The following is a 22,277-nucleotide window of genomic DNA, read 5'->3' as shown; positions in this document are numbered from 1 at the left end:
TGTTCTCTGAAGCTCCTGACTTGTGCTATACCACAGAACCATAGAATCATAGAATCATAGAATGGTCTGGATTGGAAGAGACCTTAAAGATCACCCCATTCCATTCCCCCTCACATTCCACTAGATCAGATTGCCCAAAGTCCTGTCCATTCTGGCCTTGAACACTTCCAGGGATAAGGCATCCACAGTTTCCCCTCTTGAACCACCTCACCACCTTTACATTACAAAATTTCTTCCTAACACCAAGTCTTTATCTCACACAATCATTGAATGTTACAGGTTGGAAGGGTCCTCTGATCATCATCATCTAGCCCAACAACCCTGCCAGAGTAGGTTCACCTAGCGCAGGTTGCACAGGATAATGTCCAGCAGAGATGGAAACTCCATGACCTCTCTGAGCAGCCTGTTCCAGTGCTCTGTTACTCTTCTATATCCCCTCTTTCAGTTTAAAACAATCACCCCTTGTCGTATTGCTACATGCCCTTGTAAAAAGTCCCTCCTCAACTTTCCTGTAGGCCCCTTTCAGGTACTGGAAGGCCGCTATAAGATCTCCTCAGAGCCTTCTCTTCTCCAGGCTGAACAGCCCTGCCCTCACAGAAGAGGTGCTCCAGCCCTCTGATTGTATTCCTGGCCCTCCCCTGGACTTGTCTTTGAGTTTGGGGCTCCAGAACTGGACACAGTACACCAGATGGGATCTCACAAGAGTAAGGTAGCAGGAGAGAATCACCTCCCTTGATCCACTGGCCACACTTCTTCTGATGCAGCCCAGGATACAGTCTACTTTTTGGGCTGCAAGTGCACATTGCAGGCTCAAGTTGAGATTCTTATCAGCCAATGCCCCCACGTAGTTGACAAGGTTTAAAAAAGGTAACAGAAAATGCCTTTTGTCCTCTCAAAACTTCAGAAGTCCACCAGGTAAGGGTACTTAAGCTCCATATGACCCATTGAGTCCACCATACCTATAAGACAGACTTGGTCCAAGACCAACAGATTGATCTCACTTGGATCATTATCCACACTCACACCTACAGCCCACCTGTCATGGAGATTTGGCTTCCAAAGGGAAGAGAAAGCCCTTTCCTCAGGGCTAACCCAAGGTCATGGCCAAGAGCCAAGACAGAAGAGCAAGGGTCTTCATCACAAAACCTCGCCACCATCCGCATCAAATATAAAGACGCATTTCTATGACCTTGTCTTCCCTAAAATAAACAGACACTGACATGCAAATATGTGTGTAGGCAATTATTTGAAAAATTCCTAAACAAACCACTCCTGAGCACATGCCCATCTCTACCTGGGAAGAGGATGAAAGCAGCAACATTTGACAGATGTTAGTCAAGTTGTTAAATCCCTAAAAGTGCTCCTAACACCTCTGAAACTTCATACAAACAAAAATTTCCTCCAAACCTGCTACTTCAGCTGTATATAAAACTGCATTGCTCCTGCTGCTCAGTGAGATGGAAGTATGTTAAAGTTTCATTGTTTTGCAAGGTTTACCTTAAAGCTTAAAAAAAAATTCATGGGAAGGAAGAGAAAGATGACATGCAGCAAAGACAAGCTCAAACAGGGCATCTAGGAAGATGCTGAATTTCAACTTGCCAAGTTTCTGACACGTTATCCCTCAGGGGTGAGATTAGACACTTCATGAAGGAGATGGGTGTGATCAGGCCTTCACACGGTGCCTAAGGATCCGTGGTGCATGGTAGAAACACTGTTTATGGGATCTTGCAGGTTCTTATGTTAGTCAGCTCTTCCACAGGTTAACCAGAATCCTTCCTATTTAACAGCACCACTGACTTGCCCATTTGGCTGCTGCCCTACTGCAGGCACAGTACAGTTACCAGAGCTCTGCACCAGTTCTGATTCATCTCATTTCCCTATCAGAGTTCAAGGCAGTGTGTATAAATGATCCCATTTAATCCAGTGACCCCTATTCCTACATCCCCTCCATTTCTCCCACACTGCCTATTTATGGGCAAGAACTGAAAAACTATCCCGTGGAACCATAAGGTTGGTGCTTTTTTACTCTCTAATGGCAAAGCTCATTTCCCCCTGATTTCTTCTTCTTTGGACACTTCCATTCACCCTTTCCCTCTGCACCTACAGTGATCCATCTGCTGTAGAGATCCAACACAGAGCAAAAAAGAAATATCCACCTGGAGAGAGGAGGTTATGCACACTCACATGTATGCAATATCCTGAAGACTCTTCTGCCATTCCTAACCCAAGACAACATGGTTAGAGCAGCATAAAAATCCACTTTCAAGATACAATTTTCACTACTTCCACTTAGCTTGCTCTCTTCACTCCAGTAAGGTCACATTTCAGAAATACTCCAGACACTACTCCTTCTGCCACATCTACTTTGTCCCTTGTTTTATCCACCCCTGCATCTCCTTTGCTTTGCTTACTGGGAGCCACTTGTGGAGGAGAATCCAAACACATCCAAAGGTGCAGCACACCAGCCAGTTGCAGCTCAAGAACTGTGACTTTCAAGCTGAAAAGACTTGCTGAAAAGGATGACCCTATCTTATCTCTGGAATACACCAACTCTGCAAATAAACTAGTTGGAGAGTTCATCTGGTGGTCATATTCCAACCACATGTCTGGCATTTCCCCTTTTTTCAGGTAAGAGCACTGTGAGCACACATATTTCCACAAAAAATAGCACAGCATTATACTTGCACATATGACTGATGCATCTGTGAGAAGAAGCCCAAATGAACACAGTGAGGAAACCTTCCTATAGGCTTGTGCCTCTCTAGAGCTGAGTCCACAGCAAGTTCTCAGCAGACAGAAACTTCTCAGTTTATACCTCAGATTAAAAAAAAAAAATAAAAAGTCATCTCGTAAAATCCAAGACATTTTAGAATTTTTAATTATGCTGCTTTATACAAGTGTCAACATACTATTTTGCCTTTTTATGAACATAAGACTCCATTCAGTCAACTAAGGCATCAAATGCTGCACTTCTGATATTTGGGAACTCAAGCAACAAAGTAGAAAATCCAGGCATTCCAGGACATCCATGGTGAGGTGTCAAATTTTATCACAGACAGTGCATTGAACACTGAAATTCTTCTTCATGAGATCCAGCCTGCACAGACATTTTACTGAGAGCAGGCAGCAGCAACCACCTCTTTAGATAACATGGTGGCTAGAGCAGAGACTAGAAGGAGGAAAACTCCAGCTACTGCAACTTATCTAGTCAGCAAAACCCAGTCTTTCATATCTAGGAAATTATCCTAGCTAGAGGATACCCCGTTAACAGCATTTGCTACCTTCCCTCTCAAAAATCAAGACACTAGGAAGTCAGAAATGCAACTATAACCCAAGAAAGTGTGATAAAAAGTGCAAAACTGTGCAAGAAAGAGAGAAACTCATTGTCACAAGCACTTATGTAGAAAAGGGCAGGACCAGTGTGCCAGATACTACTCCCTGGAATCAGTACTTATTTCACAGCAGATTACCACTGGATAATCCTGACTCACCTGCCTGCTGGCACCTTGCTCCATTTGCAGAGGAGGGCTGGAGGCTGGTCTCACACAGAGAACCTCTACCCTAAAAACAAGGGAGATTACCTGAGTAGGTAACCTCAGTCCTCTGCAGGCAGGGCAGAGACCATAGCCCAGATCCCTCACTTCATGGAGAATCACTCAAAGACTTTCTCTTCAGTAAATAAAGTCAGTGGGGAAAAAATCTCCTATTCAAATGAAGTTATGTACAGACCTGGTCACATTTCACTTTTAAAAAAAGTTTCTTAGACAGATGAAAGAATTCAGGTGTTCAAAAACCTGTATCTCAACAGGTGACAGAGAGATGAAAAGAAGCTACAGACATTTCTAAACCTATGGTATAACTAATTCATTATGCCAGGGATCTTTCAGACTATTAGCAGTTTTCTATTGAATGCAGGTGCCAAACCTGGTTACTTGCAACATAACATGATGAACGTCTTCAGGATTTAAGAGAACTTAATATACCTAAGGCTGCTTTAGGCACATTTAGATACACTGAAATCCACACCACTAAAGCTAGCTATAAAAAAGCTTCCCCAGCTACCACACAGATCTTACTGGCCACATCATGTGCAGCTTTGGTTCAAAGCCATCCCCTATCTTCTAGCTCTGATCCCAGCAAGACAGTTTTTAAGCTCACTCCTTCTACAGACATAATCTGACAGTGGAGATTCTTAGCCAAATAAACACGACTAGTATCAAAGATTTTGCTTGAGCAACATAGTGAGTGTAATGACAGAAACATGCAGAAGATAAAACATCACAAGGCTGACACACAGCACAGTCAGCAGTCTGGCAATGGTTAAAAAAGTTTCTGTGTAGGCGCTTAGCAGATGTAAGTTCCTTCTGCCAGGACAAGCCTCAAGACTTCATCTTTATTGAAACTGGCTTTGCTGACATGCGCTTGAAAGCCCTTGTGTGTGTACTCTCCAAAAAAAGTGAAAAGAACAAAGGGAAATATGGAATAAGGGATGAAGTCCTATTTATTACAAACTTATGGAGCTCAGGCTGCATAAACAAAATACACGGTCACAATATGCAGGCATCCATCTCGTTTTTCAAAAAGACTTAAAGGTCCCAGGCTCAAAATATTTTTCTTTCCCCCCTTCTCCACCATGCCTGCTTCTCAGCCATCAAATTAATGAGAATCAACTGACTAAAATGCAAAAGGACCAATATTCTCGTTTTACTTTAAAGAGTAAAAGAACAGAAGCCTTTGCCTTGCAGTGCAAGGAACAGAAAAGCATTTGAGCCTTCCAGACAACGATGTGCTTACACTTCCTCATATGAACATTCTGGTCTTCAGCCTAAGCCCCTTTTACTTCCACACAAGGTTTTTCACTGCTGTTTTGTTATTTGGCAAGCCTGCTACAGAAGGTTCAGCCGTGACTGCAGGGCTTTGTCTCCCAGGCAATGTAAGCTCTTTTCCTCAACTTGACAAAATACTGATCTTTTTTAAGAAAAAAAAAAATACAGGAATTCCATCTGGACAGCAAATTTTGTCCTGGTCACGTAATTCATGCGCAACACTGAAGTAAAAAGGTAAAACCAGCATATCCTACTTCAGTAATACAATGGTTTTTTGCATGACACTGTGATTTACAGAACGAAAGAGGACTTGAGAAAATAAGTCACTGTTTTTCTCTAAAGCTGGGCTCAAAAGCAGAGGAGATGACATACAAATTTCTGTAAAACATGATGTTATGCAAACAAAAACCAATCCAAAGCAAGTATAAAGAACTCATTCCAAATGGCTTGGTAACTAGGCACTAATTAGTGTACTTGGAGCTCTGACCAGTGTGGGGCCATTCTTATGAGAAACTGAACCGGCTGCAAGCTGAGTAAAATTTTCCTCCATACCAAAAGAACTACTTCCAGTGTTACTGCTCAGAACTATAAATACGTATTCATCAGGCAGCAGGTAAAACACTTCTTTCTGCATATCAACAACACTGCCAAGATTCATAGCTGGTTTATGCTGCCCTGAGGATGCTAGCAGCATTAGCAAAGACAAGCAGTGAAGTTATTCAGTAGGAAAGATTTACATGCAGTGAAGGGGGGACAAAATGATGCACAGCTATTTAACTGTGACCCATTGTAGACATACTTTGTATTTTCTCCCAGAAGTAGAATTCTGTGAACCATCACAGGCTGATAGTCAGTCCTGTGCCTAGTTGCTTGCCTCCTCCTTGCAGGATTCACAGGCAGGATGGAAAGGAAGACAACGGATATCCAAAAGTTAGAGGTCTAGTAGCTCATACCCAAGGCTTTCATGTTGGGAATCACAGATATCAAAGATATATCTAGTTCTAAGAGATGCTTTTTATAGAACGTGGTCAATGTTCAGTCCTGGAACACGTGCCACACTGTGGTACTTTAGGGAGCTAAATTTCTGGATAAAATTTTTTGAAAGCAGCAGAAGACCAGGATATCTGGAGAAACCTGCTACATAGATGTAATTCAAGAGGAAGAGTTTCTCCTTGATTAGCAAATAATGATAATTTTTATCTGTGGTAAGATTCCTGAAAGTACACATCACCAAAACATGGCTTGTGCACATCACTGTCCCAGGCCACCTTTACACTGTATAAACAGGTCTTTCCTCAAAAACAAAGAGTTAACCTTGAATAAAGAAGGTAAAGCTGTGCCTGAAATCTTCTGTTCCTCAGCAGAACAGTGAAAGTTAACAGTGATGGTCCTGTGACCATACCTGTGAAGAGCTGCAGCCCTTTGCCCTTTATCTCTCCCTGTCATTATCACCCACCCCCACCCAGTCAGATCACAAGCACCTATTTGTAGCTTTCATGTCTTCAAGCACAAAGTATGCTCACCTAAGCGTAAAGCCCAAGTAAACATTAATATTTTTCAGACAAAAATGTCAGAGAGGCATATTCTGGGCACACTGTTCTCAAAACCCTCCAGGAAGTCAAGTAATTTGTGTGGAATTTCTACACTGAAAAATACTTCAAGAAAGAAATCTGATTTCTGTCCTTGGCACCCTCACAAATACTGTAACAATCACTTGGCAAAGTTGCTGCCATAGCTAATGACTTATATAAAGTTAAAGGCAGCACCACTTATGTCTGCCAGGCTCAGCTCACAATTCCAGCTGCCAGTGCCACAGGGCTGTGAAATCCATTTGCTGCACTGGGTTACCCACAAGATGGTCATTTGAAATGTGCACAGCCCACAGTCAACCAAGTGCAGTTAACATTTGTTAAACATCTGATAAAGCACTGAAACAAATTACCTTCTTTATTTAGCAGCCTGCCTTGAGAACAGATTTTCTCCTGATTTAATGGGATGGTTCTGTCCGTTATCCCATTAGCTACGCATTGCTAGAAACACGCCAGGCATCATATTGTCAAACAACTGACTGAACCCATTAAAGGCCCTTCAAACAACATAGGTTCCTTCTGCTCTTGATTACTGAAAAATGGTCACCCCTTAGATCACATCACCAAGTGAGTGAGCAAGCAACAGTAAGAAGTCCCACTTCCTATCAACTTTTCACCAAAGCTGATACTCTGTGTACTTGCCAACAATTTTTAAACAGTTAAACCATCCACTGTATTTCCTCACAGCAGAAGCTTTCATAATGATCCTTCACAGGGCTGGAAAGGGCATCCTGGTGCAGGAAGACATTGATAGCTCTGTATGGGAAAGGAAAATTCAACCTCTTTCCCCCAGCTGCTCCCTATATCTAACAGGGAGTGGTAATTACTTATTTGCATTTCCTTTAGAAAGTCTTATCATTATCATTATATTATCATTTCTCCCCCCTTTTCTATTTTAGTCTAACAATTCTTGAAACACTGAAACATTTAGTAGAATATTTGGCCTAACCCTGAAATTCTGTAAATGCTTGCCTGAATACACAAGAATCATATACAAAGTCACTGTAAATTATTATGGTGGAAATGGTGCTCCATTCAGAGCTATATGAATGCATACACTAGACTGAATTTTGAAAAATTATCTCATATTTAATAAATTCTGGGTTTTGACATAATTATTTCTTCCTCCAAAATCACTCTATTTTGTCGTTAAAAAAAAGGCACGAGAAAAGAATAAAAGAAAGCAGGAATTACTGAGCCAATGCATAAACTATACAGCTGGTCAGTCCACAGAAAACAGAACACAACAAGTGAAAAAGTAATGTCTGAAAAAATTAGGGCTTTTTTTCTGCATCTGAGGGCTGCTGGTACAAAAAAAAAAAATGGAACTAAACCCTTTTGTGTATCTCGGGGAGATTTGTTGCCAGTTCATTTTTGCTCAGTCGTTTGTGTTCTACTGGAGATGCATGTATCTGCCAACTTAAAAGCATGAACTTTATTTTTCCAAGAAAATACATTAATTTGGTTTCACACAGTGCTCGAGGCTCCCAACATTAGGAGCAAGTCCAGCAGCATTCAAACACTCAGCTTATGTCTCCAGTCCTCAGCAGAAACATAATACAAGGAGCTCACAGCAGGAGTCTAAATTTGTCTTCCAATTCACTTGTTTCATGTGCCTTTGTTCAAAACCCCATTCAACTGGCAAGTTCACACCATGCTTCTAAGTCTCCCCTAAACCTGAGGCTGGAGTGATGTACCCTAAAACAACCCAGCAGCTACTAGTACATGTAAAAGTAACAATATACATCATTCAGAGAGAGCACCCTGAGGAGTTTATTTCAGTGACTGCTTGGAACTGTTCCTTCAAGACCTCTTAGGAAGCTAATTATAGTTATACATGTAAGCTAGGCAGCAACCTAAGCCTTCAGATTGATTTATTGATTTTTTTTTTTTAATTACAGTTATTTTATGGGAAATAAAATGCATGCAACACAGGAATAAACTTTAAAATTCCCATGCTGGTATATTACATAACTGGAAAAAAAGTGGTATTGGTCCTGGGGAGAACAACCTCTGATCATATGGAAGTACTTTAACTACTGAAGAAGATTCAGAGCACTGCTTACCAGCACAGCTTCTCTGCAGCATTCCAGAGTCACAAGAGTAATAAACACTACACAGGGCAAAATTAACTACACTAAACCTGTGAATTTCCATGGAGTCATTTACCTTCTTTCTCAAGGTAATGAAAAGAAATACAAAGTGCTTCTCTTCCTCCCTATTTCAGCATCTACACCTTTGCCTCACCTAGACCAGCTTAATCCCAAGACCCATACATAATTTGTTGCTGGAAAAAATTTATCATGAGTCTTTATATCAGAGAAATGTTTGAGTAGTTTAGTGTAGAAGAATCCTGTTTAGGCACAGCAGAAGAGGAAAATAACAATGTACATGGTGTAAAAACATCAAATTATTGATTCATCTGATAATATAACAGACTAATCCATTGGTGAGTTGTTTTTCTTTTTCTTACCTCAATAATCTTGTCATGAATTTGCAGGCCCTCTGCTTTGTCTGCAGGTCCCTTTTCCAAAATCTTCGACACATAAATTCCCTCAGCAGATTTCTCCTGATTGTTCTGCACCAGGTGACAGGGAAATTGCAAAAAAGGGCCACATTAGTACAAAAATGAGGCAGTACTAAAATCAGCAGCAACAAAAAATGCAAATCCACCTCAAATATGCAGCTTGCTTTGCTAGCTAAGAATTAAGCTGCTTGGTGTTATTTTAAAACTTGCTCAATACAAACTAGTCATTTATCCAAAAGACAGAATTAATAAACTATTCCAGCATTTTTTATAAGATTATCCATTTACTTCTGGTTATTTTAGTCTAAGTGAGACACAGGGTGCAATGGTAATCAGATTCCAGCTAAAATATTTAAAGCAGACCTCAGATTTAAAAGCAGACATATATGACTGGTACATAACTGCACAGAGGAAGATTCCCTTTTAAAAATGGATGCACAAGTGCTTCTTTCAGGAGGGAAAGAGCTCCTGCAGTACTGCTGCTTGTAAACTTTCTTTTCTGTATTTGAAAATAACATATAAGCTCCAAGGAATAAAGTGACATGAGCTAGCTGGCACGTAACAGTGACAGGATTTGGTTGGAATTGGTTAACCTCATAAATCCTATTCACATGGGAGATTGAGAACTTGCTCAGCTGTGAAATCCATACAGATCAGCTGTGGACAAAAAGACAGCCCACTTCCAGTTGATCTCTACAGATTGCTAAGTAAAACTTGCATGGAGGTTGCCTGCCAGCCAGTCCTAGCCAGCCAGAGCTGGGGCCCAGGACAAAAGTGGGGACAAAAAGGGGGCAGCTTCACTAGAATAATGAATCACCTCTCAGAAATGCAAACTTATGTGAAATGAGTCGACAAAATAAAAGACAAGCTTATGGTGCATTGTTCTTTTCCTCTCCTCTTCCCTTCAGGCAGGAGGTGAACAGTAGGGAAGTGTGTTAGGGACTGAAATGAAACAGCCAGTGAAAAACATGTATGTACATTCCCCAAGACACCAAGAGTCACCTGCTTTCCTATTGGGAAAAACCTGCACTGTATGGATAAAACACAAACGTCATGTAGTGAAGGAAAATAGTCCCATGTAGGTGACTAAAACAATGACACCACTGTTCTGCTCTTCTGCTGCAAGAGCCAACGCTTCACCCAAGGGCGCTCTTTCCCAGAAGAACCTGAACTAAACGTACACACTGCCTTCATGAACTCTTCTTGTCTTCTTAGCAAACAATTCCTATTCCAGCATTTAAGGTTTTGAGCAGAGTTTTTTATTTTCACTACTTAACTCAGTCCCTTTTTCTTATTATATCCTTTGGCTCCAGATACGTTAAGCGAGACCTTATACTGATATCTGGGAGGTGCCAATCAAGCATCTGTGGTGTTGACATTTATCACAATGGGAACAAAACAAAACAGGATTTCTGAATTAGACTTCCAAGAGTGAAAAACACCGTTAGGCCAAAGTCTGCCTCACAGCTCCAATGACTTCTCCATCTCCAATGATCAGTGTTACTGGAAGACCACGACCACTTCTTCCCCTGCAGTCAGCAGTTCTCTCCATGACTATGTTACGAACCTTCACATATTTATCATTTGAATATTCATTCAAAAAGCCAAACAATTTCTAGTATAAAAATCTGTTCCAGAATGCACTATCATTATGTATGTACTGCAGAGAAGTTCAGTTGCCACCCCAAGAAAGTTGAACACCATGCTCCCTTTTCACTGTAGTTTTCCTATAGCTGTAAACAACATAGGTCACACTGTAATCCAAGCTAATGATCATCTGGACTTTGTTACTGGTATATTCAAAATATGGATATAATCAAAGCAGGTGTATTTGATCTTATAGCCACCTGTTGTCTCATCCTTTAATGAGAAAACCTATGAAACTGTTGCTTTGGATTTACAGCACCAACATTTGATAACTGCTGGTCTCCATATTTACCCACAGGGAACAGTAATTCCACATCATAGACAGTGAACTTCTTAAGCTAATGGGAACAGACTCTTTGGCACCACTAAATATAGCTTTAGAGTAGAAGACTGCCAAACTAACATACAGGGTCCCATTCCCCTCCTCAATAATAGTAGGAGGTTACAGTTCTCCCACTTAACAAGAACCTGATCGGTGCATAATTATTACCAAGCACTTCTAATCAACTATTAATTTTCCAGTTTAACAGGTTTCTTTATCCTTCATATGCAATGACAGTCTTGATTAATGCTTCTGGAAGGATGAAGTTAAAAAAAAAAAACAAAACACAAACCAACAAAAAAGCACATTCTTATGAATGTTCTGTGGGGGGGGTTAGTGATCTTTATGCATACTCCATGGTTTCCAATGAACTTTCCAAACCCAACCTGATAAGATTAGATTGATTTAAGATACAATATTGATGAGAACTGTGTTTCAGTTCATAAAGAACTGAAAGAAAAATTAAAAGCAGGCATGTGAGAGCAGGAGGTGCTTAAGATATCTAAGTTACAGAAGCAAATTTTTATCTCTCCTTTAAATTATTTCAATGGCTTAATCCTGCAACAATGACTCTTAAAAGCAGTCCCAGGGAGTTCCATTGAACAGTTTGCATGAATACATATTACTTACATAGGAACTGAGTGAAGATCAGCTTCAAATTTTAAAGCAAAAATAATGGGAAAACCTTTCCTGAAAATTAAACTAATCCAATTCTCAGGAGATAACATCTTCAAAATACTAACTTCAATTATACCAAACAATATACAGCCCTCTATGTATGGAGCTGATTCCATACCTACTGTCATTGAAAGTAACTCTTTTATTACTACCAGTGTACCTAATACCTACATTGCCTTTTGTCCTTACCTGATTGGGACGTCCTCCTATAATATTGAATCCCAAAGTATCATTTTCTCGGTGTAGCATGATCGTTAAGGGTTTGGGTTCTCCTCCCTAAGAAGCAAGAGATGAAATACTATTCAAGAATACAGTTTCAAAAAGATCTTAAATGAAAGCAATAGCATACAAAAAATCTTTAGCTGGTAAATATGTAAGATAAGGCTTAAGGGGAAATAACAATAATAATCTTTTAATAATAAAGATAACAAAAGACTTTGTGCAGGGGAAACAAAAAAGAAAAAAGCAAAACCAACCAAACAAACAAATAAAAAAAAAACACAGGAAAGGAAAAGTTACATGCCACTGAAAAGCAACAGGTAACACCTGATTATCTTCAGCTGAAAACAGAAAAAAATGCAGGCTTTTGGTGGAAAGAATGTTCAGCAATACTAAAAAAAGTCAGAGCTCCAAATGTCTCAAAGTCTCTAGAAAAATAAAATACCTATGTGTGTCAACGTTTCAGACATTAAACAGATAGGTTAAAATACATATAATTTTCAGGCCAATGTCATATCAGTACACACGTCATAGCAACTCAGGGAAGGTACACACAAAAAATGAAACCATACTTTTCATCACATCCTTTCCCTTCTCTCCCAAAAAGAAAGAATCCAAAACCATGTCAGGAAAAATGTAGTTTTTTTCTAACAAGGTTTAAAGTATAGAGCAAGCATTCAAAACCAGTGCTGAAGTAAAAGTTAAAAATGAAAAGGAGAGAGTAACCTTTTCCATCAGTGGAACAGGTAAATCATAAAAATACTTGGAGGCTTGAGCATTGCACCTTAGCTTATATTACCTTATTCATGTATGATAATAGCCACATTTCAGGAGCTATATTCCCCACAAAACAGATCTGATTTCATCCATCATTGTTAGGCGTTTGTGTTCAACATGTTAGTTGATCTATATAAATTTGACACCTAAACACTGAAGATACAACACAATGCTGAGGCCCCTATTTTATTACCTGTGACAGTCAAATTTTTTATTGCCGCAAGTTCCATTTGATTTTAATGAAGAACATTTTTACTTTATTGATAGTTTTTCTCTCAAACGCCTGCTTTATTCATTACCCTGCTCTCACTTATGGAATAGATTTTTGGGAGGCAGTTCATGCAGCAACACCTACTGGCAGCGCTCAGGAATGGCAGATGCTCCGCTGCTGCCCAGCGGTGATGCCTCCGCCCCTATCCCCACACCTCCTACCAACTCCTTACTGAAAATCCCAATCTCCCTCCTCCTTTCTAAAGGCAGTTTTCCTCGCACACCTCACATGCCGTAACAGACTTAACAGACTGCTTCCCCCCTTCGTATGATCCGATCCCATCTGCCAAGGGATGAAGCAGATGTATGAGCACACCTCGCAGTGTGCCCAACCCTCATGGATCACCTAACCAAAGGAAATTTAAAAAAGAAAAGAAAAAAATATATACATAAAAAGAGAGAGAAATACTTAAATATTCAAGTCTCCAAACAGAAAGTGTCATGATGCCACAAAAAGCCATCTCTCTAGGCACACAGGTGTCCTGCAATGTCCCCTTTCCCGTTTTCCATGCAGCAGCAGTCAGATGCCCAGCACATGACATTTCTCCAGGACTGAGTTAGACTTCTCAGACAATTTCCATTTAGGATTTTTTTCCCCAAGAGAAGACTTGGGTAAAAAGAAAAATCACTTGCCTGAAAACACACTTCACCACGGCTGCAATCAGCAGTGCCAGAGCCTATGCAGTGATCCTCCAAGCCAGGCGTTAATGCTCCAAAAATGCTCTTACAGGGAGTTAAGCCAGCTCACCAGTACTCTCAGATAGTTTATTTAGCCTAAAGGAAGCGAGTGGCTACCTGAGCGATGTCATCACACCTGAGAGCAAAGTAGTGACAGCAGCGTCAACCACCACTCCTCCATTCTACCAAACGAAAGAAACTTTGCTGTCCTGTCATCATCGTTTCCAAAGTTTACAGAAATTTTATGCCCCGTTTAGGACGACTTCTCGGCATCTCAAAAAAAAGTTAAAAACCAGCTCCATGCCCCTGAGCTTCTGTTAGTCCCTGCCGAAGCAAACTGAGTAGTAACTGCAGCCGGGTCCCTGCAAGGTGGGGAGGGGGTGGCTGATAAGGACACCCTGCCCGGAGGAACCGGGACCCCTCTGCCGACTGCCAGCCGAATGGCGAACCCCCTTCCTTCCCCGCCCGCTCCTCATCCTCTCCAGCCGAGCAGACGACAAGCCACCCTCGGCCACGGCTGGTTTCGTGACCGGGTGCCGAAACAGGACCGAAAATGAGCGTGTCCCCGGCCGGGGCTAGTGGGTCAATCTCCCCGGGTACGGGAGAAGGTGAGAAGCGGCTCTCACCGTACGGGTCATACGCAGGGAGGGGGTTCGGGCTGGGTCCCGGCGCGGGCTTGGGGATTTTCCCCCGGGGACACCGTTCGCACCGGCACCTCGGCAGGTCGTTCACAAGTCGGGCAGCTCCAGGGAGAGCATCTCTTGCGGGGGCAGGCCGGGAGGCGAAGGTGCTGCCCCGCTGGTCTCTGTGCCCACACTCACCTTGCCGGGCTGGCTGCCCGCCAGGTCCCGGGTGATGCTGCTGATGTGGCTCATGTACTGCCCGAACTTCGCCTGGTACCGCCGCGCCGTCTGCTGCACCTCGCTCTGCAGCGCCGAGAGCTGCGCCAGCAGCGACTTCTCCCTCCTGCTCCAGCGCAGGGCGTCCCTCTTCAGCTGGGGTGGCGGCTCCGGGCTGCCGCCGCCCCGCAGCGGTGCCCGCAAGCAGCCGTGCCCGCCGCCCGCCCGCGACGGCTTCCACGGCTGCCCCTCGGAGCCGCCCCCAGAGCGGCCGGGGAGGGGGGTCCCGCCCCGCGGCTCCGTCTCGGCGGGGTCGCTCGGCGGCGGCCCGTAGCGGCACGCCGCGAGGTGGGCGGGCAGCTCCCGCAGCCTCACGGTGCGGCCGCAGCCCCGCGGGCTGTAGTCGCACTTGACCTCCAGCTTCTGGACGAGGCTGCGGAGGGGCAGGACGGGGCGCAGCTGGGCGGCCGCCAGCGGCTGGCAGCGCAGGGGGCAGCGCCGGCGCCGCGCCGCCCAGGGCAGGAGGCAGCCGGCGCAGAAGACGTGGCCGCACGGCGTGGAGAGCGGCTCCTCCAGCACCCGCCCGCACAGCTTGCACTGCAGCTCCGCCGCCACCGGCGCCGCGAAGCGCGACGGGTCGAAGCCCATGGCCGGGGACCGCCAAACTTTCGGCGCCCTGACCCCGGCCCGGGCCCGGCGGCGCTGGAGCCTCTCCCGGCGGGCGAGGGGCGGGCGGAGGGAGTGGGGCCGTGCCGGGGGAGGCGGGCGGCAGCGCCGAGCGGGAGCTCCCGGCGGCTCCCCCCACCCTCCCGCGTTAACTCCTTCTCCCCGGCGCTACCGCCTCACGCCCAGTCCCGGCACCACCTCCGCCCTCCTGGGGCATCCTTGCTACGCGGCGGGGCGAGGTCCCGGGAGTCGCCGCTGCCGCCCGCCCCGGGGTGCGCCCAGCGCCCGCACTGGCGGCCCAGCTGTGCCCCGGCCGGTCACCGACCTCGGGTCGTGGCCGGGGCGGAGAGGGGGGGTTGGAAGTTGACAGGCGGCAAGGCAGCGTGTGGCTCAGGATCTTCTACTGCAGCATATAGGTGCCGGTGCATCTCACACGCGTGTCAATGTGTCGTTGTCATTTCTCTCTAGAAGGCTTGAGTCTCTTCTGCACTCTTGTTTTCGGATGTCCGACAGGGCACAGAAAGCTGAAGCCCCCGGTTCAAATGTTCTCTTTCTTGGCGCGCCAAAGAACCCACAATTGGAATAACAAAATTGCTCGTTGAGCTCCCTTAAACAACAACATATGTATAAACAACACTTTTCATTTTAAGAAAAGCTAAAAGACTACAAAATGTAGCAATGCATCGTTAGGATCAATAGCCAGCCTGGACTCCAGCCTTTCACTGCTGCACAACCCGCAACATACATTGAAACATGAAACTCCCAACACATTCTCCACATAACTTCCCATTGAAAGCATAGGGCCCGATTGCTGCCCCCCAGTCCCATGGAAAACCTCCCAGAAGAGAGAGGAGACTGAGAGTTTTTTTCAGTGGGCTCCCTCATGTGTGGATCAGGCACCATCACTTTTGGAAGGGCTGGCAGGTTTGGACTGTCCAGGCACAGATCACAGGATATTTCCTGGCCTGAGGACTCCTGAAGCAGAGCCAGGGTGTGTCTTCACCAGTTCTGGAATTCCTGCCTCAAACTCAGGATCCCAAGAGCATCCCTCTGGCAAAGCCATCAGGGCTCTTGTAACCCACAAATGAATGGTACTTTTCCATGACTAAGATGACAACATGGGGGCAATGCAACAGAGACAAATGTTCGTTCCTTTTTCCCAAAACAAGAAGGAAAACCCTGCGCATGCCTCCTCCTAGAACTGTACCTGGGACCACAGATCTGTTACATCTACCTATAAGTTTCTTAGCAAAATTTTCTCTGCAATTATAAACAATAACAATTGGCAATGCCTCACAAAGCATCTACAGAGAACCACCAGCAATCGACCATTTCTGAGTTGCCACACAGAAACTCCCAGTTTCAGTTAAATACATATGGCTGTGAAATACATAAAGAAACTGCACCATCAAAATAGCCTCTCAGTCTGGAGAAAATGCACCCTAATATATTATACAATATTTCATTGCAGATCAAAACCACATACTGTCAAACAAAAAAAAATAATACCCTTACTAACTAATTATGCTATTCATAATGTGTTTTTTTCATCTAGAATTTCCACTGATTTTAATTGCTTTGCTGATAGGGTCAGAATTAGTGTCATTCTAACTGTTACAGAAAATTATTAAAAACTGTATTCTCTTCATCTATCTTTGCATTTAACTATTCATTTTCAGGCACCGTTTGTTTCTACCATCTCTTCAGTCCCAATGTCCTCGTGTATTTTCTTTACCTGCTTCTATGAGGCCCCCACACAATCTGAGGTCTAAACACAGGCAGTAACATCTACACCCATAAATTAAATTGGGAAAAAAGCAGGCCCAAGCATGGGCACATGATCTGTTAAGTGGGTATTACCTCTTTTAATCTGCTAGCATGACTTTTAGAATGGTTTTAGGCAGAGGCCTGTGAGCAGTCTCCCAAACTACTCTTGGGCATGGCCCAAGGGCTTCAGGGGCTGGTCCCAGGAGACAGTTTGGGGTGACAAACCTGCTTCAGGGATGACAGCTTAGGGATGAGGCTGTGAGTCCTTCTGGCATCCTTGTCACATTTTTCACCAGTACAAAAGGAAGCAAAGGGAGGACATAGCCAGGTAGAGCCTTTAGCCTGCTTTTAAATTAGGTGATTAATTAAATGGAGATTTAGGAATCCCATGGTAGCCACATGTTTAAAAAATTCCTGTCCTTTCTGGCCCACTTTGGGCATTTGTGAGATGTCATTGCCTTGGCCAAATGGCTCCAGAGAGTTGTGCCCTTTCTCTGTGCTGGAGCAAGAAACTGTCTTTGTTTGCTAAGGTATCAGCACGGATGGCAGCACAGGTGACTGGGTTTATATTAAAAGTAGTTTTTCAGTGCAGGGACCTGTAAAAAAGAAAAATGTACAAAACTCATCTAAAGGTGCATCTGCATACCAGACCTCCATGAAAATGGGTACACATGGATAAATGGATACAAACATTACGGATGTGCTTACCTGGGATTCCCACAATTAGTACTATTAGTTCCGACATAATCAGGAAATGAAAAACACGATCCTTATACTTTCCTAAACCGTGCTTAAAGAGACAGCATAATTATAACCTTGTTTGCTCATCAACCTACAGCTCCAGGTTTCATAAAGCCACTGCTGCAATTATGGCTTCACTGCAGTGGTCAATGAGGGAAATTCAGATGTAATGAGATGGGGAGAGGCTGGGGAGTTCAGGAACAGCAGGGCCAGCAGGAATATTGCCCATGGCTGCAAGAGCTCTGTGCAGCTCAACCACTCACACCAGGGCTGCACCCAGACATGTTGGGTGGTGGCTTGTCTCCAGGACAGTCTGTATCTTCCAACAAACCCCTTTTGCTCTACTCAGTAAAGCAGAAAAAGTCATTTAAAATAGAAAGCACTTGCCTTTTTAGCCACATGCATCTAGACACACACACATGAACATTTTGAGGAAGTACTTGGTGGGGATAAGTGCTGCTGAGGGAGTTCGTTATCATAGAATCATAGAATCATAGAATCGGCTGGGTTGGAAGGGACCTCAGAGATCATCAAGTCCAACCCTTGAACCACTACTTTATCAGCACAGAAAGCTCCTGGACATCAGAGATGGGAGGAAGAGCTATTTCAAGTATAGTATCAAGGGTTATTTATGCCTGTAGATTTTTTTTCTCATCTGAAGGGGATCTGCAGTTTAAAGTGTGAACTATACAGCCATACCCAAATCTTCTGATGAAAAAAATCCTGAGATAAGAATTACTGCTCTGAAATCCTGACGGGAGCTGGAAAGCTGCTGGCTCCATTGAAATCAATGAGGAAAATTTGATGAACTTTCAGCTTACATATGCAAGAATAAAGCATGTATTTTTTTATTTTTCTCCCTCATAATAATTTTGCTCTAATCTTCATCTGCGGGATTTCAAAGGAAGTTTATTTTCCAAGTCACAGTAATAAAACCCTGCAACTAGTTTAGAGCCAGGAAGACTCAGCATCTTCACTCTGAGAGTAAAAATGAGATCTGAACATTTGCTATTAAATCCTGTTATCATCAGAAGATAACATGTCTGGAAAGAATGAATGCCACTGCACTTTGGCAAAGAAAAGATAAGCATAAAGTTGGTCCATAATACTCATGTTTCATTGTAAATCACCTCAGAAAGGGTTCTTTTTTCCTTATTTTTCAGGTCAGCAAGCAATTTTTTTGCCTCACTGTTTACCACTGCAGTGTGTTAAGAGAGCATCCCTAAGATGGAGGAATAAAAATAAGTCTGAAAGCTCAATTCATTGCTGAAACCTGAACAAGTATTTGTATTTATCAGTTCTCAGTTAAGGAAAGAAACTGCCAGAAAACTGCCAACATCCAGTAAGGAAGTTTACACAGAGAAAACATTTATGATCTATTTCGTTCATTGTGACAAAGACACTACATGGTCTCTATTTAATTACAGTTGATATCAAGTATTCTGTGAAGCCTAACCTGGGAGGTGTGCTCTGAGGTCACCCCTGCAGACTGGGCCTTGTATAGGGAAAAGGAGAAGGAGTAGTGAGATTGTGTGTATTTAAGCATCCATCTGTCCAGGGCTATAAAAGCTAAGTACTCCTGAATGTGGCTGTTAAGTCTCTTGGGAACTTAGTTGCTGAACACAAAGGATGCCATCAACTTTGGACACCTCTAGCAGTTGAACAGTTGGGTTTTTTCAGTACTACATTTCTCCATAGGATCCTGTGGTACAAAGTTTATAGGTAGATGTGAGTACTGAAAGGTGGCTTTTCTCCATCTTCTTACCAGGATGTTTTAACATCAAACAATTGTGAGGGAGGAAAGTGCTGTTTTACAGATGAGGAGGTAGGTAACTAGGCTTGTGGGTCAAAATAGCTCATATAAACTGGAAGAGTGTGTCAAAGCAGGGAACTGGGACTGCCTTCCTCTTTCTCCTTAGGAGGATAAAGACCAGGCAAGGCTTTCTCTTAAACTGGAGTCCCAGGTCTGTGTGGTTCGCCTGACCTTCACCAATAAGTTGCTGGTAATCAGGAAAGCTCATAGTGAGATCAGGCAATAGCTCAAATCAGGAAAGCAAAAGGAAAGCCAGGAGTGATGCTCTGACCCCAGAGGCAGATGGAGGGGAACGAATGAATGCAGGTGTCTGAACTGCAGTAATCCACAGGAAAATGTTTCTTTAAATCCCTAACTGAAAAAATGCACTAAGAGAGGCAGAAGACTACATACTTAACCCCTTGGACAAAACAGAATGATACTCAAAGAGCAACCAGGTCTAGTGGGATGTGTCCTTGACCAGGCAGGGGGTTTGAAACTAGATGATCTTTCAGCTACCTTAAAACTCAAACCATTCTGATTCTATGATTCGGGGCTTGACACAGTCCTTTTTCCTCAATTCTTCTTGTTCAGAACTTCATGTTCAGCTGCTTCTTAACATGGCAACAAAGAAGCAGCAAGAAGACCGGAGACCCAGCAGAGAACTCAGGTCTGTTCTTGCGTTTCCCTCTCACACTTCTCAGGCCTTTACCTCACCCTGCAGCCAGCTGGATCATTGCTCAGTTTCCTCCTAACCAGTTTGTTTCAGACTGTGCTGGCTGCTGCACCCCTGCCCCACATTGCCCAAGCCACCTTCAAGGCCCAGCCAGAACTGTGGGTCCAGCTGCAGACTGAGCAGAAAGTGCCAGCAGCAGAGATAAATGGAAATGAACACAGGAGCCTTGCCTTAGGTGTTTCTATCTCATCTCCCTTTCCAAACCTAGCTGGTGCAACTCCCAGATGTCCCAGTTTCTAAATTTGTCCTCGAAGAGCCAATCCACATTGTACTCACCTGCTGCAGACACCTCCTCTCAGCACAGAGCTGCTCCCTAAGGGTATGCAGATACCAAAAGCTTTCTGTCTATTTTAGCATCCATTAGCTCAAGGAAAAAAGAAATCTAAGGGGATTATTTTTGTCACATTATGAAACCTCAGCAGCTGCTTTCACTGAGCAGGGTGACTCTCTGCTGCCAGGCTCATGTGAGATTACAAACTGGTTCAGAGAGGGATCACCTCACTGTTGGTGACAGTGCCTTCAGAGTATGTTTAAATCCTCCTGCCCTTGCAGTTATCCATCAGCCAGCAAATGTACAGAGGTGGTTCCTAAGGCAGTTTCAGGCAGTGAAATTATTTAAGAACCAAAGATGGAAAACCAGTCACTTGGCTGAATATCGGTAAAATCAGATACACTACAAACTGAGATAAAAGCAGAAACTCAGTTTCTAACCTCATCAGATCTCTGTGAATGCTTTGATAGTTACTAAGATTAGAAGAAATGCTTCAGGATATTACCACTTTTCTGGCTTTTGCATATCTTTTACTAGTGTTACATCACAAAGTATTTAGAAAACTGCCTTTACCTTTACATGTTACCTTGACATTTTGTAGTATTACCTTGCACATCTATTGGTAAAGGAGAAAAGTAAACAACATTCAAAAACATACATGAAAAGCTCAGAGTGAATTATGACCAACTTAAAAAAAAAATGTGGGAATTTTGTGGTAGGATTTCCAGAACTCTTATGTAAATCTGTGAGTTTAAGCTTTTGAAATTAACTTTAAATATCATTGCCACCAGAATGTGTCTGGCCTTAGTCTAAGGCAGGTGAACAGCCTGAGAAATGTGTGCAGAGAATTCTGATTACTTTATGCATTTTAACATAACACAGTCTGGAAAAAGCTATTAGTAAGTAAAAAAAAAAAATTACAAAAATGAAAGAAACCATTTTTGAATTGTAGCTAAAATAGAATTACAGTCAGTGCTTGGGAATATGGGAACCCATGCATGGTTTCAGTGCTCTTAGCCTCTTACCAGATGCAGTAAAAAAAGCCAGGTTGGAAATACGCACTAAATAGATAAAAAAGGAAAATGAAAAATAAACATCTTAGTATTCATGTGGGCCTTAAGGTAAGCACAGAAGTTTCATTCATGTAATCTGCTTGCTTGTTATGCTTACTGCAATTTACGCACTTTGGAGAGTCCTCTTCAACCCCATATCTTTTGCCTCCATGTGCAAAACAGGTTAAACCAAAATGGCCAAGGAACACTTTACTCTGTTGGTGTTCCTCACATATGAAAATGGAGACACTGACTCCAAATATTTAACTGACCCCAAGGCCAGTCCCTTTGAGACACAGCTTAAATTAACACAAATAATGCAGTGCAAAACATGAAAGATTTCCTCATATGATGAAGTATTTTAGTGCTCTAGCAAACATGATTCCTGGCTATACTTCACTTCCTCCCTTAGAGATTTATAGCATTGTCTTGGGTTTGCATTTGACAGTAGAAATGATATTGTCATGATTTAGAGTAATACATTTTGAAAAATATTAGGATAAAGTAGAAGTAAAAATTATAAACAGTGAAAAAATAAGATTTTAGATTTTTAAATTTTTCCAGCTCTTGATCCATTTAGCTTTATTTTTCCTGTGAGTCCTATTTTCCTAAAGCTACACCTCCACAAATGAGTTATCAGTGAGACTGAATTAAAAAACATACAGTTGCTTATTCCACCAGTACACTTAACCCATCTGGGTGGCTTTTATTTTACTTCAGTTATAATTAGGATTTATTTTACCTTTCTTGTTTAGAAGACCACCTTGACTAGTTATGCTAAAAGCACATTTAGGGAGTTTTTCTATCAGCATCTCTTGTTCACCACTCCCAGTGAAAGCAGACAGAACATGCCCCAGTTTGTCATTTTTAGCTTGCAGGT

At 43.0% G+C, this 22,277-nt stretch overlaps 1 protein-coding gene across 1 annotated transcript in view; it reads right to left on the bottom strand.

Moving 5' to 3' along the window:
• PDZRN4 (PDZ domain containing ring finger 4) overlaps window positions 1-15,020 on the bottom strand; it is a 239,969-nt gene extending 224,949 nt beyond the window's left edge. Inside the window, 4 exon segments of the mRNA XM_030459211.1 lie at window positions 8,889-8,993; window positions 11,779-11,861; window positions 13,952-13,962; window positions 14,365-15,020. Coding sequence (XP_030315071.1) covers window positions 8,889-8,993; window positions 11,779-11,861; window positions 13,952-13,962; window positions 14,365-15,020 — 855 coding nt within the window.
• Window positions 15,021-22,277: the final 7,257 nt, after the last annotated feature.

Source organism: Calypte anna, chromosome 1, assembly GCF_003957555.1.
Source record: "Calypte anna isolate BGI_N300 chromosome 1, bCalAnn1_v1.p, whole genome shotgun sequence".
NCBI lineage: Eukaryota > Metazoa > Chordata > Aves > Apodiformes > Trochilidae > Calypte > Calypte anna.
The sequence above is the reverse complement of the archived record's forward strand: the minus strand, read 5'-3'. Positions and strand labels throughout refer to the sequence as shown.